The 16,151-nt window shown below is 45.9% G+C and overlaps 1 protein-coding gene across 1 annotated transcript; it reads right to left on the bottom strand.

Moving 5' to 3' along the window:
* Nucleotides 1-691: 691 nt before the first annotated feature.
* Nucleotides 692-14,710, bottom strand: LOC128911163 (deleted in malignant brain tumors 1 protein-like). Its single transcript, XM_054205520.1, has 10 exons — nt 14,656-14,710; nt 11,086-11,397; nt 9,083-9,112; nt 7,948-7,956; nt 4,530-4,707; nt 3,569-3,780; nt 3,170-3,342; nt 2,251-2,639; nt 1,380-1,642; nt 692-858 (listed from the first exon to the last, which is right to left on the bottom strand). The coding sequence occupies exons 1-10, from the start codon at nt 14,708-14,710 to the stop codon at nt 692-694; spliced, it is 1,788 nt and encodes a 595-aa protein (XP_054061495.1).
* Between the last annotated feature and the right edge of the window lie 1,441 nt (nt 14,711-16,151).

Genomic DNA, 16,151 nt, shown 5'->3' with positions numbered 1-16,151 from the left:
CCACACTCTTCCACGCAGTAAAACATTAGTTTGTGTTTTAATCACAGAGACATTAATTTGAAAGACAAAATAGAATTACTGCTTTGTAAACATTCCTTCCTTTGATTTTAAATTACACTGCCCACATAACAGATTACTTTAGCTTGGAAATCTCTGCATTTTATAAATAAGCACAGATCCAGTATTGTTTCAATGAGAATTTTAGCATTAAAAACAACGCTCAAAGTTATTAGAATATTGTATAGCTACAATTCCAGATGCCATAGTAAGATCAATATTTATATTTCCTTTCCAGACATGACCTACTGCTTCTCCAAAAATTAAATCTCCTTCCCTTTTAATAAACCTTGAAATATTTATTGATGCCTCATTTGTATTTTCTCTCCAGCTCATGAAATTTTGAGGCATTAGATAAATGGTCTTGGAAGGATGTGAGAAGAGAATTAGAGAGGAGAAAAATGACATAATGATTGTGCCGAACAACTCGTGACATGAATGTTGAAATTACTTCTTAATCATTTAATAGGTGTTAGGATTAGAAAGTTATTTTATAACACTGTAACAGGCTAGGATTTGTTGTAGATAAAGATATCACAGCTTCTTACAAATGGCAAATACGCGACTGTCATCAATGAAGCATTTTGTGACGTTTGCCCTGTAATCGTTTAGCAGATGCTGCTGACCTTTGATCTCACATTATCCTCAGCGAAAGCGGTTTCTTCAGTGCAGGTCTCGCAACAAAACCGGCAAGAACAAAAACGACCACTGCCAGGACGGCGACAGCAACAACAAGTGGTGGGAGGGGATTGTCACCATCAGCGGGAACAACCTGGGGATGTGGCACAGAGACGTCCAGCCCTGCAAGAGAAGGCAAGAGGGGGTTTGGTCTCAGGGCACAGAGAGCTGCTGCGTTAAAAGGGATGGTCAGAAATAAGCTAACTTCTTACAGATCCATTGATTTCAACTATTTGAACAGGCTTTATATTAGCAGGGACGGCAACTTAACTAAGCAAACTTCATAAGCAGAAGGCAACTGAAGGAATGAAATGTTTCTCTGTTTGCTCCCAGGTGGCCATCACGTTACACAATCAGACAGGAGCTAATTAGTTCAATGGAGTTATAGCACTAAAACGGGTTAGACACTACCTCTCCTTTGGGACAGCCAAAGCAGCTATACTTTTTATACACGCAGGCAAAAACAGGGCATTTGCAAGGTGTTGAAAGAAGAAGAGATTTGTATATATTTGTGCCAGCCAAACAATCACCTTTTTATAGTGAAGTTACAAAAGCAGATTTCAGCGACAGAGGTCAGAAACGCAGAGCTATGGCTTTTCTAAGCAGCCTCAGCGTAAATATGAGAGATGTTCATTTGACTTTACCAGCATTCCTACTCCCTTCTCGAAGCTTGAGTGACCCGACAACCACATTCACTTTTTCCTCGGCAGAACTTGTCCCTCTCTTGGACCTGCTGATGCAGCCCCGGTAGCAGCGGGAGGAATAGTCCCCGAGCCTGCACACCACCAGCTCACACTGCAGGTAGACCAACGCGTGGCGGCTAATGAACTCGAAGGCATTAAATTTGAACCGAGCAAAGTGGCCGTAGGGGGAGTGGTACGTGGTGTAGGAAGAATCTCTAACGCATCTAGAAAGAAAAGGCAAAGAGAATTAGTCTGCATGGGTACATGCATGTACGTTCCTGCAAAAATGCAATAAATTAAAACAAAATTCTATCATTGCCAGGTACTAAGAACACAACGGGATAAAAATGCAACTTTTATAGCATAATATAGACTTTTAAAATATAGGCTTCTTTAAGCAACTAGAGCATTGGCAGCTCTTTATTTTTTTCCAAGAGAAGAGAGTGGTGAAGAGGGAAGGACAGACGCTTGCTAATGTCTGTGCTAAGGAATGAAAATAGTTATTCTAACGCTTGACCTGTTTTTACTAAAATATTTAATGCCTAGGATGATAGATTCCTGCTGCCAGTTTTCACTAGCTCATCTCATCTACTTCACTCCCACTAGTTTGAATTTTGCGTATAGGATAAGGATAAAGTAAGCGAAACGAAAGGTCTAAATGACATTTCTTATTTCCAGGCTCATACTGTAAATATAAAAAAAAAATCAAAGAGCACTTCTGACATTCTGTTGATAATGAGTTCTAAACCAATTCAGATTGGCTCTATTCTTTTTTAACAAATGCAGAAAGGGTATTACAGGTATGCTTCTAACGACTTGAGAAAGCTCTTACCCATTCCTGATTATGTCATAGGCCAGAGAGTTAAAATCATGAGGATCAGGTGATGCCACACATGTGTCCACAAAGATGGTCAGATTTTGGTCAGAGTTGTGAAGAGAAGCTTGAACGTACACGTTTTGGTTCAAGTCAATGTAGTATGGAGAGTCGTGCACTTGCCGCAAGAATGATGAGGAATCATAAAAACCGATGTGCATGTCATATCTTCCAAACTGATTTTCATTCATGTCCACAGTGTCCTCAGCAACGTACATTATTTGCGTCCATGCGTTCTGTAGCATTTTGCAACTAATACGTAAGTGAATAGTCTTTTTCCTCCTGATTATGTGCCCAGAAGATGTAACTTTGATCGTGTTGGAATAGTTAATTGTATCATTGTTCTCCTGTTTAACATGGGATTTAAAACGAGGAATTGTATTTTTGTCATGTTGCATGCTCTAAGCTTTGATGGAGTAATACCCAATTTAAAAATGCAGATTCATCTTAAACTTTTTAAACCAAGAAGCTCTATGTTGGTCTTTTCTGATCACATTGTAAATAAACTTGCTGAAGTGTGTAACTGAACAGAAATAAGCGGAGAAAAACTCTTTGGTGAATCCAAGGCAGACCCAACTCATTGAACATCTGTACAAAACACCAGTCATGGAGTACACACTCATCCCAGTCCTGCAGGGCACTTACAAGGCTACATCTACTTTAAATCATGCAAAGTTCATATAACTTCCTCCCGCGCTTTACTCCCTAGAACCTCATTTCTCTTAAGCACGGGGGTTCCCTAAGGCATGGAAAGCTAAAGCACTAAAAACCTCCGGGTCTCGTTGGTTCCCTTCTTTGCCCTGTGGACAACAATGGCCCTTTCATGACTCTTGTCAAAGCGGGTCCTGCAATTCAGAGTGCACAAGGGTGAGCCTACCTCTCGGATCGTCCCACAGCCGTTGTAGGGAATGTTGAATATGACCTCGTGTGACGTGACTGTTGGTTGACAGCGATTGTCGTTCAGGGTGACCATCTGCGCCGAGTAGCCTTGAGACTGGAGGTAGTCTCTGCTCACCACCGCACGCATGTAGTCTGGCAAGCACAGAAGGGCTGGTAGAAGAAGATACAATATATTAGTGACTTCAGGAATTTGTTAATGATCAAAGGTTGCAATTCAACCAAATGTTTTTTCTTAATTTAGAAGGTAGGCGGTTCACACACCAACCCATCATATTTCATATGCATCCTTTCATTTCCCTAACATCTTTAAACACCAATAAACTTTAAAAACCAATAAACAGGCTTGTCTGTTGAGAAACACCGACCGGGAACTTACTAGTGTTGTGATCTGCCGGAATGGAGGAGTAGTGAGCCTGAAACCCTCTGAAGGTGTATCTAGAATCGCTATGAAAGCGAACGGTCATCATGTTTGAAGAGGATGTGTACGTGGGAAAGGAACCAGAACAAAGTCTCCCAAGAAGCGGGGAAGAATGTGGAGGCCCATCATAGACTTCAACGTAGTCATACTGGCATCTGCCACTTTGCATCCTGGTGAACAAACAGCACCTTGTGAAATGATGAGGGGACTGTAACACCTCTCTTATGGAGAAAAGCTGAGGGATTTGGGTCTCTTCAGCCTGGAAAGAAGATGCCTGAGGGGGGATCTTACCAACACTTGTAAATACTTAAAGGGTGGGTGTCAGGAGGATGGGGCCAGGCTCTTTTCAGTGGTGCCCAGCGACAGGACAAGAGGTAACGGGCACAAACTTGAGCATAGGAAGTTCCACCTCAACATGAGGAGGAACTTCTTGACTTTGAGGGTGGCAGAGCCCTGGCACAGGCTGCCCAGAGAGGTGGGGGAGTCTCCGTCTCTGGAGACATTCCAAACCCACTTGGACACGTTCCTGTGCCACCTGCTCTGGGTGACCCTGCTCTGGCAGGGGGTTGGAGGGGATGGTCTCCAGAGGTCCCTTCCAACCCCGACCGTTCTATGATTCTGTGATTCTGTGAAATGCTTTTCAGAAACTCTGATTTAACTGCCTAATGTGTGATAAAATCTTTCAGCACTTAAAGTTTTCACAGCAGAGGTTTTGCATGTAGCTGTAGCAGAAAATTGTGAGCAGAAAATACCACAGTAATCCAGATTTTGTTCTGATCTTCCAGCTGCTGGATGTTATTGAAAGTATCTTTAAAACTGGGAAGGTTGCCTGTTTCAAATAAGGTTTCAAACAAGGTTTCAAACTTCTCAAATAAGTTTCGACTTTGCTGTTTGCCCAGGGAATCAATGTTTTACTTACGCAATATCTCTAAATGTGAGCATAACACGGAAATTGTTCTCTACTTGTATTTCCCACACGCAGTCAGTGTTGTTTGGATAGCTTCCAGGGTAGAAGGGGCTCTGCAGCGTCCCAGAGGAATCTGAGATTGAGCCACCACAAAAATAAGGTGCTGCAGAAAAAAATGGAAGAGGATTTACTTACAGGAAATTACTTATTGTAATTTGCTTACAGGACTCTATAAAATTGTACTGGAGCTGTAGGTGTCTCATCCGCAGCTGCTGAAAAGCAGGTCTCCCGCTGGCTGCAGGCGATGCTCCGTATGACTCAAATCAAAACAAATATTTGGTTTTGCTTTAGCTTTACTTTCATGTTGCATTCGGGATTCCCTGTCACATCCGTGGTGTCACACCACCCTCTTCAGGCTGGGCTGGTAACGCCTGGACGCTTTCTGCTCTGTTCTCTCCTTTCTGCAGTTGAGATCTGATGTGGGAGGTGTCCTGATAGTCAAAATGGAAATGCCTTCCTGAACAGACGGCATCCCCTGGTTACTCTGCTGCTTCTCTTTATTCCCCGAAGGACGTTGCAGGATAAATAAGTTGCAAGTCCTCTAGGAAACTCTAATGTTATGGTCTCAGACTGAAATAAGCACTCCGGGCTGCTGGGCCAAATCTTAAATATGTCTCATTTCTCCTATAAGCGTAATTGCAGAAAGCTTTCATGTCCCTGCCAGCACGAATGACATAACATTCTTATGTTAAACACACAGATAATCCTAAAAGTTTCCTTATAGGCAGCGAGCACAAGCTCTGAACTTAATTCCTACAAGATGTGAGACGTAAAGGCAACACCCTCCCCCCGCCATTTTATGTTCTTGCACAGGGACCCCCCCCCCCCAGTGCAGCGTACTCTTCCCTGCCTCAGGATTTTGGGATTCTTGGGCTATTTTAAGCTTGGGAGCATCCGCTGTACCCAGACACTGCCCCTTTCCCTGGTCAGACTGAACAGGTTCTCAGGGACCTCCACTTTCATACCATTTGCTACTGTGAATGGTCAAGCCCTTAGTCTAAAATCTTCTTTCTACGACAGAAATAGCAGGCTGAAGACAGTAAGACCTCTACTAAGCACAAGAACGAAAAACTACCCATTGCACGCAGCTTCTCTGTTAAATGACCTGTGACTCTGAATGAAAATAGAGAAAATTCCGATTAAACTGGTACGGTTTTGAAAAGGAAGCCGTATTTTTTTAAGGAAACTCTAAAAGAATACAAATCAAGTTATACCGTCAGGGAAGTGGATAAAGACAAAGATGGAAAATGAAAAAAATTCAGGAGAAAACATGATTTATGAGTGCTGTATAGAAGTCATAACAATAAGGAAACTCACACACACAAAAAATTAATGTCGGTAAAATTACACTGTGCATGTACCCCTGGCATGGTTTGATGCCATTGTGCTTTAGATCTTCGGTTCTGAACAGAGTACAATCACCACCCTGCCAAGACTGATATATGCGGTTAAAAGTTAAGAGATTTTTGACAACGCTTCCTAAGCCTTGACCCAGCCGAAGAGCCCGGCGAGGAGATGGCTTGCCCACAGCCCAACCAGTGGAACTGCAAAGTAAGCGTCACTGAGATGCGAGGGAATAACACAGCCTTTCTAGGCATTACCATGAAAGTTTGAAGTGTTATTGCCATAGAAACAAAAATCAAATTTAAAACAGCCCAACAGGGAGACAGCCCACAAATTAAAAAGGTGAGAAGAGCCAGGGAAGAGCATTACCTGATGGAGGTGTCGGGGTGGCCAGAGCAGCTGTGGGTGTGGAGGAAGAAGAGCCACAAGTGAGACGTGTTGCTCAGGAGAAAGGTGCTGTGGCAGAGACATGGCCCCACCTCGGGGCAGAGGGTACCATGACGGGGATTGTGGCAAGGGGATGGGGACTTGGGGGACCATGAGCTCCATGGGAGAGCTGGTGGCCTCTGGTGCCCACGCACCTGCACAGATGACACTGGCATCCTCCACGTGCCTGCAGTTGTGCACGCCCCAGCCGTTGTGCCTGCACATCTGGAGGGAGGGCTCGTCCCCGCGGCACTGCACATCGTCCAGGAAGATGCTCCCAGAGCCGAGGCCGAAGTACGCGTTGCCCGGGGCAGCCATGGGCTGGCCACAGCCCAGCTGCTGACACACCACCCGGGCATCACTCAGGTCCCACTGGTCGTCACACACTGTCCCCCAGCTGTTGCCATTGTACAGCTCCACGCGGCCTTCACAGCTGTTCCTCCCACCAGAGAGCCGCAGGTGGGCACCTGGGACACGGCACATGCCACCGGGTCAGGGTCCCACCAGACTGACCCCCACAGCCCCCACCTCCCCAGCTGTTCTGGATATTTGACCACAGTGACTGTGAGTTGGGGTGGTGCAGACCTGAAGGGACCAGGGGAGGGCAGTGACTGAGCAAAGACCCTGGGCGTGCAAAAGGCAGGTGCACAATGAGCAGAGACCTGCTGAGGAGGTCCAAGGGAGCTGCCTGGTGGCCCTGGGGGCTGGGACATTTGCAGAAAACCCCTTTGCACTCCTTGACCGTGGCCCATCCCCTGAGAGGGGCCACTCATGCACCCTGGAGATGTTTGACTCCATGTGACCTGACAGGGTGCCTGCAGGGGTGCTGGCCACCTGGGCTTGCCGTTGCAAAGCCAATGGTGTGCCCTGGGATCAGGGCAGCGACCCGCATCCTGGGCTGACCCGGCAGGCATGTGGGATCGAGGGAAGGGATTGCTCCCAACCACTTGGCACTTGCTGCCTGAGAGCCAGGAGCCACGGGGTGGTTGGCAGAGGAGGGCTCGGACACATCACCACTGCTGCAGCTCAGCTCCTTCCCGGCAACAGCCCCCAAACCACGTGGCCCCTCGCCACAGGCAAAGGGGAGCAGCAGCCCTGTGACGGGAAGGCTCAGGCCAGCATGTCCCCCCTCCTCTCCTCTTGTGCCAGGCTGGGGCTCGTTGCGAGGCTGGGAATAAGCTGGGTGGGCATGAATTACCTGTTGTGTATGGCCATTCAGCAGGAGGGGTTGAATGTGCAGCTGCAAGGAAGGAGATGGAGTGAATGAAAGGGCAGCAAATGCAGCAGGCTTGTGGCAATGGATGGACATGGATGTGGACATGGACATGGACATGGACATGGAAATGCAAGGCTGGAGCACTAATGGGTGAAGAGACCATGGGGCTCTGTTCTGTCATTCCCCCTCCAGACACCAGCATGACATGCCCCCAGTGCTGTCCCATCCTCCCCACGCCGTGATCCCACAGTCCTGCTTTTTGCCACTGCACCGAGCACCTACACCTTCGATTGTGGAGAGCCTGCTGTGCCCTCTGTGTGCAAAACTGGGACTTTTGTATGACACATGCTTCCAGCACCAGGCAGCAAAAACCCCCAACCTCACCACTCCACCCTGGCTCTACCGACAGAGGTAAGCATGGCTGCACCCAAGGGAGAGCACCCAAACCTGCCCCACGGGACCCACAGGAGAGCTGGTGGCCTCTGGTGCCCACGCACCTGCACAGATGACACTGGCATCCTCCACGTGCCTGCAGTTGTGCACGCCCCAGCCGTTGTGCCTGCACATCTGGAGGGAGGGCTCGTCCCCGCGGCACTGCACATTGTCCAGGAAGATGCTCCCAGAGCCGAGGCCGAAGTACGCGTTGCCCGGGGCAGCCATGGGCTGGCCACAGCCCAGCTGCTGACACACCACCCGGGCATCACTCAGGTCCCACTGGTCGTCACACACTGTCCCCCAGCTGTTGCCATTGTACAGCTCCACGCGGCCTTCACAGCTGTTCCTCCCACCGGAGAGCCGCAGGTGGGCACCTGGGACACGGCACACAGGACCAGGTTAGGGTATCTCCAGACCAGCACCCCGTGGTCCCTAGATGGGCCCCTACAGCAGGGAGCCTGCATGGGTGCTGCATGGCCAGGGACAGGTCTGGGGGGCCTGAATTACCTGTTGAATATGGCCAGTCTGTGGTGGGCACCAGAGCTACAGATGTAAGTAAGAATTTAGTGTCAATGAAAAAGGCTCTGAACACAGTCACTGCATGTCATGCACCCCAAAGTAGCCTGTCTTCATGGAGCCCCTGTCCTATGGCACTTCAGATCATACGAAGGTCTTTCATTCAATTGAAATGACCATTGTGACTTCTCTGTTTCACACAACCACCTGCTCCCTGGGCAGGAACCACATGCCCCTGGAGTTCTAACTTGCATTACAAAACACTTGATGCAGCAGCTTTCTCTTTTCCAGTCATGTCCCAAATCCCAGAGCACATCTAAGAAATGGCAGGGACTGGAGGGGCGAAGGAAGAATGATCCCTTGTTGTAATCCCCCCAGTTGCAGTGAGAGGAAATCCCTCTCTGAACCGTTTCCTTCACCAGCAGTGGCTACAGAGGTCTTGGCCTCAAGCCTCGACCCCCTAGTTTACCAGCTCTTCTCCATGCTCTACTTGCACCCTCACTGTGGACTTGGGTGACACAAATGGCCTAACTGGCTAGGGTCAGGGATGGGAGACTCCATCCAGTGCAGTCAGGTCTGGGAAGGGAGATCAGGGGCACTAAGGAGATCAGTGAGTGACAGTGGAGAGGGTTACCTGATGTGCTCCCCTCTGCTGTAGTAGCCATTGTCGCTGTGGTGGTTGTCTCTGCGAGGGTGGTCATTGCTGCTATGGAGGTTACTGGCGCTGCAGTGGTTGTCTCCACTAGGTGGGACGTCACTGCTGAGGAGGTTGCTGGTGCTGCGGTGGTTGTCTCTGCTAAAGAGGCTGTCTCCGCTATGAGGGCTATTGGTGCTGCGATGGTCGTCTTTGCTAGAGAGGTCATTGGTGCTGTGGTAGTCGTCTCCTCTGTGGAGGTCGTCGCTGCTGTGGAGGTCGTCTGCAGCAATGAGGTCATTGCTGCTGGGGTGGTTGTCTCCTCTGTGGAGGTCGTTGCCGCTGTGGGGGTTGTCTCCAGTGTTGAGGTCGTTGCTGCTGGGGTGGTTGTCTCCGGTGTTGAGGTCATTGGTCCTGTGGAGGCTGTGTAGCTTGTAGTGGTCTTTCCTGTGAATATGGAAGAAAAACATCACCCACATGAGGACCGTGCTTGTGCAATGGCTACATCTGTGTGTGAGCAACAAGCCCAGATCCTCAAGGATGAAGTGAACTCAAGACAAATTACTAAGATGCCATACTCCATGTTTACTGGAGAGAATGGAGGTGGGTAACAGCCAATTGAAAATTTTTTCTTGAAAGTGGTATTTTCAGATGGTGACAGCAGGAAAGGTACAGATATGGCATCTGCTCCCAGCACAGGACACCACGGCCCAGGCATGGCCAGATTCTGTCCTCTACAGGCTCCTGCCATGGAGCTGGGAGCTGTAGGGTTGCTGGCAGCAGCAGGGCTTGGACCTGTCACCATTGCGGATGCCCTTCTGCAGAGGCTCAGGCCATCCCCAGGAGCAGCCTGGGCAGTGGCCTTTGGGGTGGTGCTTGGTGCAAAGCCGGGAGTGGATCAGGCCGTGGTGACTCACCTGTTGAATGCAGCCAGTCTGTCGTAGACACCGGAACTACAAATGGAAGCAAGAAATAAATGACATTTTAAAAGACACTGGACACAGCACGCATATTGTAACAGAGGCATCGGAGCACGTTTTGTTGTTTTCTCCTAAGTGCAAAGCACCGGTGCAGCTGCCATTTTCTCCTAGCATGAATTCAGGTCTCTAGGCTCTTCCTCTTTGAGTAAACGTGGAAAACTGCAATATATATAAAACACCTGAACAGCCTGTTGTCATCAGCCATGTCTCAGTTCGTAACGATCTGTTGTTAGTACAGGAGAAAATAACATACAAGTGAACTACCTTTTCTTAAAAAATAAGGAGAAAGTAAAGTCAGAAAAGAGCAAGGTGACAGAGTACTCAAAATGGATGGATATTTGTAAAGGAAAGAATATTAATGGACCTAAACTTGAAGGAAAACTTGATTAATACAGAAACAATGCAAAGTGTGCTGTCAGCTATGGCAGTGTGCGCTGTGACTGAAGTTATTGTTGCCCATAACGAATGCATTAAGGCTTGTGATAAGAAGATGAGTTTCACCTAAGCCCCTTCCTCCCTGATGACCATTGCCTATCAGACATAGCTTTGCCTCTAGTTTCGGCTTGTTTCCTTATTCTCTTTGTCACTACGGGGTGATTAGATGGAATAAAAGTTCTGCATATTGCAACGCCTATCTGATCCTTGAGAATTTAGTTGCTTTGCATGGGGTGAGCAATCACAGTTTGTATGCAACCCTAGTGAGAAAAACATGACTTTGGTTCTGCCAGGTCATCAGAGTGAAAAGACAGATTCTGCTTTCTGAGAACAGGCCTTTTCGGAGGGACTGTGCCATTCCACAGATAAAAAATTATTCATAATAAAGCAGAAAGAAAGATTAGACATATATCTGATACATCTGGTGTAACTTTCCATACGTCTGCATACCCCCATACCAACACATGTATATCGAGTGCAATTTATAGCAAAATCATTTAGAAAAGAAAAATGTGACAGCACCTGAACAGACAACACCAGCATCTTCATAGTGGGCACAGTTGTGTATCCTCCACCCAGGGTGACTACAGTGCGACAAGGAGACCTCATTTCCCCTGCAATTCACGTTGTCCAGCAGGATATCGCCCGAGCCTTGCCCAAAGTAAGCACTTCCTGGAGCTGCAATGGGCTGGCCACATCCCAGCTCCCTGCACACAACCTGGGCATCGGAAAGGTCCCAGTAGTCATCACAAACTGTCCCCCGCCGGCCGTTGTAATAGAGCTCAACGCGACCTTCACATCTGTGCCTTCCATTCACCAGCTGGAGACGGGTGTCTTTGGGAGAGAGGGATTTGAGCACAAACACAGTCAGACAGATAAGCTGGAAGAGACCTTAAGAAGTCATTTATTCTGCTCTCTTGACCCATCGTTCCTAGTAGGTGCTTGGTGTTGTGGTTTCAGTTGGGATAGAGATAACTTTTTCATTAGCAGCTGGTATAGTGCTGTGTTTTGGATTTGGGATGAGAAATACTTGTCCGGTAAAAACTGGTGGGTTTAGTTATTGCCAAGCTCCCATGGACTTTTCTGCTCCTTGCACCACCCCACCGGCGAGCAGGCTGGGAGGGCACAAGCAGCTGGGAGCCAACACAGCTGAGACAGCTGACCCCAACTGACCAAAGGTCTATTCCGTGCCATACGACATCATGCTCGGTACATAAAGCTGGGGGAAGAAGGAAGGGGGGATGCTCCAAGTGATGACACTTGTCTTCCCAAGTAACGGTTACGCGTGATGGAGCCCTGCTTTCCTGCCGATGGGAACCAGTGAATGAATTCCTTGTTTTGCCTTGCTCGCGTGCGTGGCTTTTGCTCTACTTATTAAACTGCCTTTATCTCAACCCACGAGTGTTTTCTCACTTTTACTCTCTCCCCCATCCACACTGGGGGGAGTGAGTGAGCGGCTGCGTGGTTCTAGGTGCTGGCTGGGTTTAAACCACGACACTTGCCTAGCCCAATATTAAATGCACCTTTTTTCTTCCCCTCTTCCAGATCTCAAAATCAGCCGCATGTACTTTATGCAAGCTTTCTACAGAAAATTTAAATAGCAGGCTAAGCACAAACTATTTCAGCAAGAAAGGAAATTCTTTAATAATAAGAAAAGCATAACAGGAAAGCAAAGGAAAGAAAATGAATATCAGTATCTGGATGAAATCTAAGTAAAACTGTCATAAGAAAATATCACTGATTTTATTTTTCACTTTGTTACTAGGAGAAGAACGGCATGTTTTAAGAAGACGTTTCATGTTTGTGTATTTCTCTTATTCATCGCTGTCAAAATGTTTTATGCTAAAGAGCAAGGAGACACTCTGCATTGAATCCCACTGGAGTTTAGGATGTACAGCACAGCTTTCCTGCCCTCAACCTCTGTCTTACCAGAAGCGTGTATGTGTAGCACTTCTATGTGGTGTACAAAGCCCCTGCTGACCTGGGTGCAGGGGGAAACACCCAAGCAGATCACCGAGGCTTCGGGGACACGGCAAGAGGCAGGTTCGGCAGCCGGGACCGGCTTTTTGTGAAATCTGTGCTCATGGGGCTGCTACAGTGCTGCCATATAAAAATTACCAGGCAGGTAATTTACATCACATAAATATCGCAAGATGTTATGCACTACTGAAGGATAACAAGCAGTGACCTACTTTGCTTAAAATGATGTCAAAATTAGACCAAATGAATCCTTCAGAAACGCTTCAGAATTTTACAGAAAACAATAGCCATTCTTTATTCCCCTCCATGCTTTATGGAATCTACCTAGAATTTCTCTTCTTCCTCTAAAACTTTTAGGAGACTTTTAAGGACCTAGAGTCCACACATCACAAACAAATCCTGTAGTTTTTAAGAGTAATTTTAGTGGAAGAATTCCACTAAGTGTTCAACAGAAAGGAGAATGCTCTCAACAGGATTATAAGAATTTCAATAGGAATCCACTGGCTTTATTTCTTACATGCCTGTAAAATGTTATTAGAGTTTGAAATAAAGAAATACCTAATAACCTATCATGTATACATCTGATAACTGCGTTCATCCACGTAAAGCCCATCTGCTTTGCAGTTTGCGTTAGCTTATTTAGACATTCTGCAGAGAACAGTATGAAAGTCCTGATTTTAGAGATCCATTTTTGGTGAAGAATTTTGTTAAAGACTTTACCGCTAAGTGTAAGAGAGCAAATAAATCTTGTAACTTAAGATTTGCAGTATTTACACTTTGGAAATGAAAACGTGCACGCTGCACTTGTTATACTCTTCATTTCTGCCAAATACATATTTAGCTTGTTATTAAACGCTGAATAAGTCATCCAAAGCAAAACAAATCTAAGAAGTTAACAGCTCCAGGATTTCTTCACTGCATCTAATCCTTTGTTCTTGGACTAGAAGAACAGTCAAGACAGTGTCCAAACTAAATTTGCCCCTATTTGTGTGCATTTAACTGGCGGTTCGAAGGGAGAAGCTACAAAAGCGCCCCTTGACTTGTCCCTGATTTGTTCCTTCAAATGCCTACTTGGACATTTTTGAACCACACTCACGGGGTTTTTGAGAAGTGGAACAGCAAACCTGGCAGAAAGTCAAAGTGGGATTAGGAAATTAAAGCTGATCCAAACCAGTTTTATTTGCTTTCCTTCAGGGTCTGTCATCGCTGTGAGAGCATAATGATCTGCTGGGCATGTAATTAGAGAGGTTACATCCTGCCTCACACTTTAAAGGTATCAAAAAGACAAAAGCACAGGAGCCAGAGGCAGGGGCTGGGGAATGAAGCCAGAAGCAGAGAGAACTGGAGCAGCAAGAGTAAGATGGTTTATCACCAGGCAAGCAGAGGACAGGTGAAGAAAACTGGATGAGGCGAGTGATGGCAATATAAATTATCATAACGATGCTTAAATAACTAGTTAGAAAAATAATCTGCAATTGTTCTAGGATATACATAGAATTATTCAGCTCAAAGTCACCCAAGTCAGAAACTAATCGTATAAGGAACAAGTCAATGACAAAAATAAAGTTGAACTAACAGCGTTTCATGTCATTCATTATTTTTAGATGTCCCTCATTTATCCCCAGTGCCAGATTAAGAAAATTAACTCCTTGTTATATTTCATTAAATTGTACATAAGATCAAGAAAAATCAAATACTACAAGCAATATTAAATAACATATGTATGTGTTCATATACTCTGGAATAAATATCCATTTAAAAAATAAATTCTTAAATATTTCTTAGATCAAAATTCTGGACCTGAAAGTTTGCCTCATTCATAACATACCCACAGGCACGAGTGTGCGACGACACAAGGCACTAAGACAAGTACTACCCGGTGGCAGCAAATGAACTCCACTAAACGTTTTCAGTCATTCTTATTCACAATGATGGATAGTTCACAATTTTAGTAGAACAAAATTGTGCTATCTCACCCAATCTCTCTTTTAATCTTTTGCCCAAACCAATACCAGCATGATTGTGATTTCTATTTGTGGAATCAACAGAGAGGATCCCAACCAGTCTTTACAATTTTTTTTATGTGCCCTGGAACAAGTCTAAGTGCTTTACCTGATCTGGCCTCCAGAACTGCTGCACCTAACAAGAGTAGCCATGTCAAAATCATAGCGGTACCCATCTTATCAAGTGCTGCTGATAGAAAGGACCATCAGAATATATAGTTTATTGCTGAAGGGGAGTGGCTCTACGGGTGTTCTCTTTCTACAAGAGAACCATAAAACAACCACAGTCCTATGATCTGAAACAAAAATATGTTTGGTTTGTTATTCACTATTTTGTAACTTCCTGGGTTTTGCAGAAAGATAATATCTCAAGAGTAACATTTTCCATTGCCTGGAAGGAAATATTTATGCTACTCTAGGTTTCACAATCATCTCGTTGTACAAATAAAATGAGTTCCTATCCAAAGATACCTTTCCATTCTGGCTGTTGAATCTCAGTATTTTTCTTTTATGAGGAGATTCCTTGGCAGGTCTGGGGAAAGTAGTGGAATGTCAAAACTCAAATGGGTTTCCTCCAGCAAAGTAATAAAAGAGCTTCATAACTTGGTTCCAACTAGTGAGGCAAGTCTCCCTGGGGAGCCACGAGTCTCTTACAGGTTTGGCATACTCAAATAAAATAAGACCTGGTGGCCCTGTTCAAGCATGACTGGGGCAGTCTCTGAACATAACCCACCGGAACTGTGGCTGTTGCTGAAAGCAAGATGAAGGTAACAGAGACACACTTAATCGTGAGGGCTGCATCCTATCAAAATTGCTGGCTCCACCACAACATCAGTTCCTCTGCCATCAGCAGCAGAGCCGACAACAAGAAGGTTAAGATAGGAGGTGGCTGCAGCTCAACGTAGGAGCCACTGGAGAGGCAACGTGGTGGAGATGTGAGGAAAGGAGAGGAGGCAATCAGTGGTCCTGGGCTGACCTACCAGTCCAGGACCTGGGGAAAGAGAGTTGGGGTGGTGCAAGAAGAACTGACTGAGAGAGGTGTGAAATATTGCTTGCTAGTTTTCTGTGCTTGAGAGCCACAGCCAGAAGTGGAGAGGAGCTCATACCATAGTGTGTGATTGATAACTTTGCCTCAACACATGGGTAGTTTGCTCCAGATAATTAAGGAGAGAAACTGAGCCAAGCCTTGTAAGCAAATCACTATGAGATACCTGAAGAACTTTGCAGTTGAAGTCAACACCTCCAGCCCCAATATGAACCCATTCCTTTTTGGCATTTTTAAGTTCAAGTCAAAACTCTAATCACTGAGAGATTGTTAGATTCCAAGAAAGTGTTAAGAGAACCAGGGCCAGCTGACAACTTTTTGTGAAAACTGTGCAGACAAATCAGTGGATTTTATGCATAGTTAATCAAATTACAAAGGTTGCAACTTAGCTTTATTCTAAAATTTCCTTTGATCCTTTGAACGACGAAAGGGGAAAAAAAAGGTTCAGATTTCTATTAAGAATCTTTCTTAATATATTCCTTGTTTAATTTTGCATAGTGAAAATTAACAGCTGTGTCATTCTTTGAAGGAATGAGTCCAAAGCTCTTCAGCTACATGAA

The sequence above is a fragment of the Rissa tridactyla genome, chromosome 6, assembly GCF_028500815.1.
Source record: "Rissa tridactyla isolate bRisTri1 chromosome 6, bRisTri1.patW.cur.20221130, whole genome shotgun sequence".
Classification (NCBI taxonomy): Eukaryota; Metazoa; Chordata; class Aves; order Charadriiformes; family Laridae; genus Rissa; species Rissa tridactyla.
Note: the sequence above shows the minus strand (reverse complement) of the source record. Positions and strands in the feature narration are given on the sequence as shown.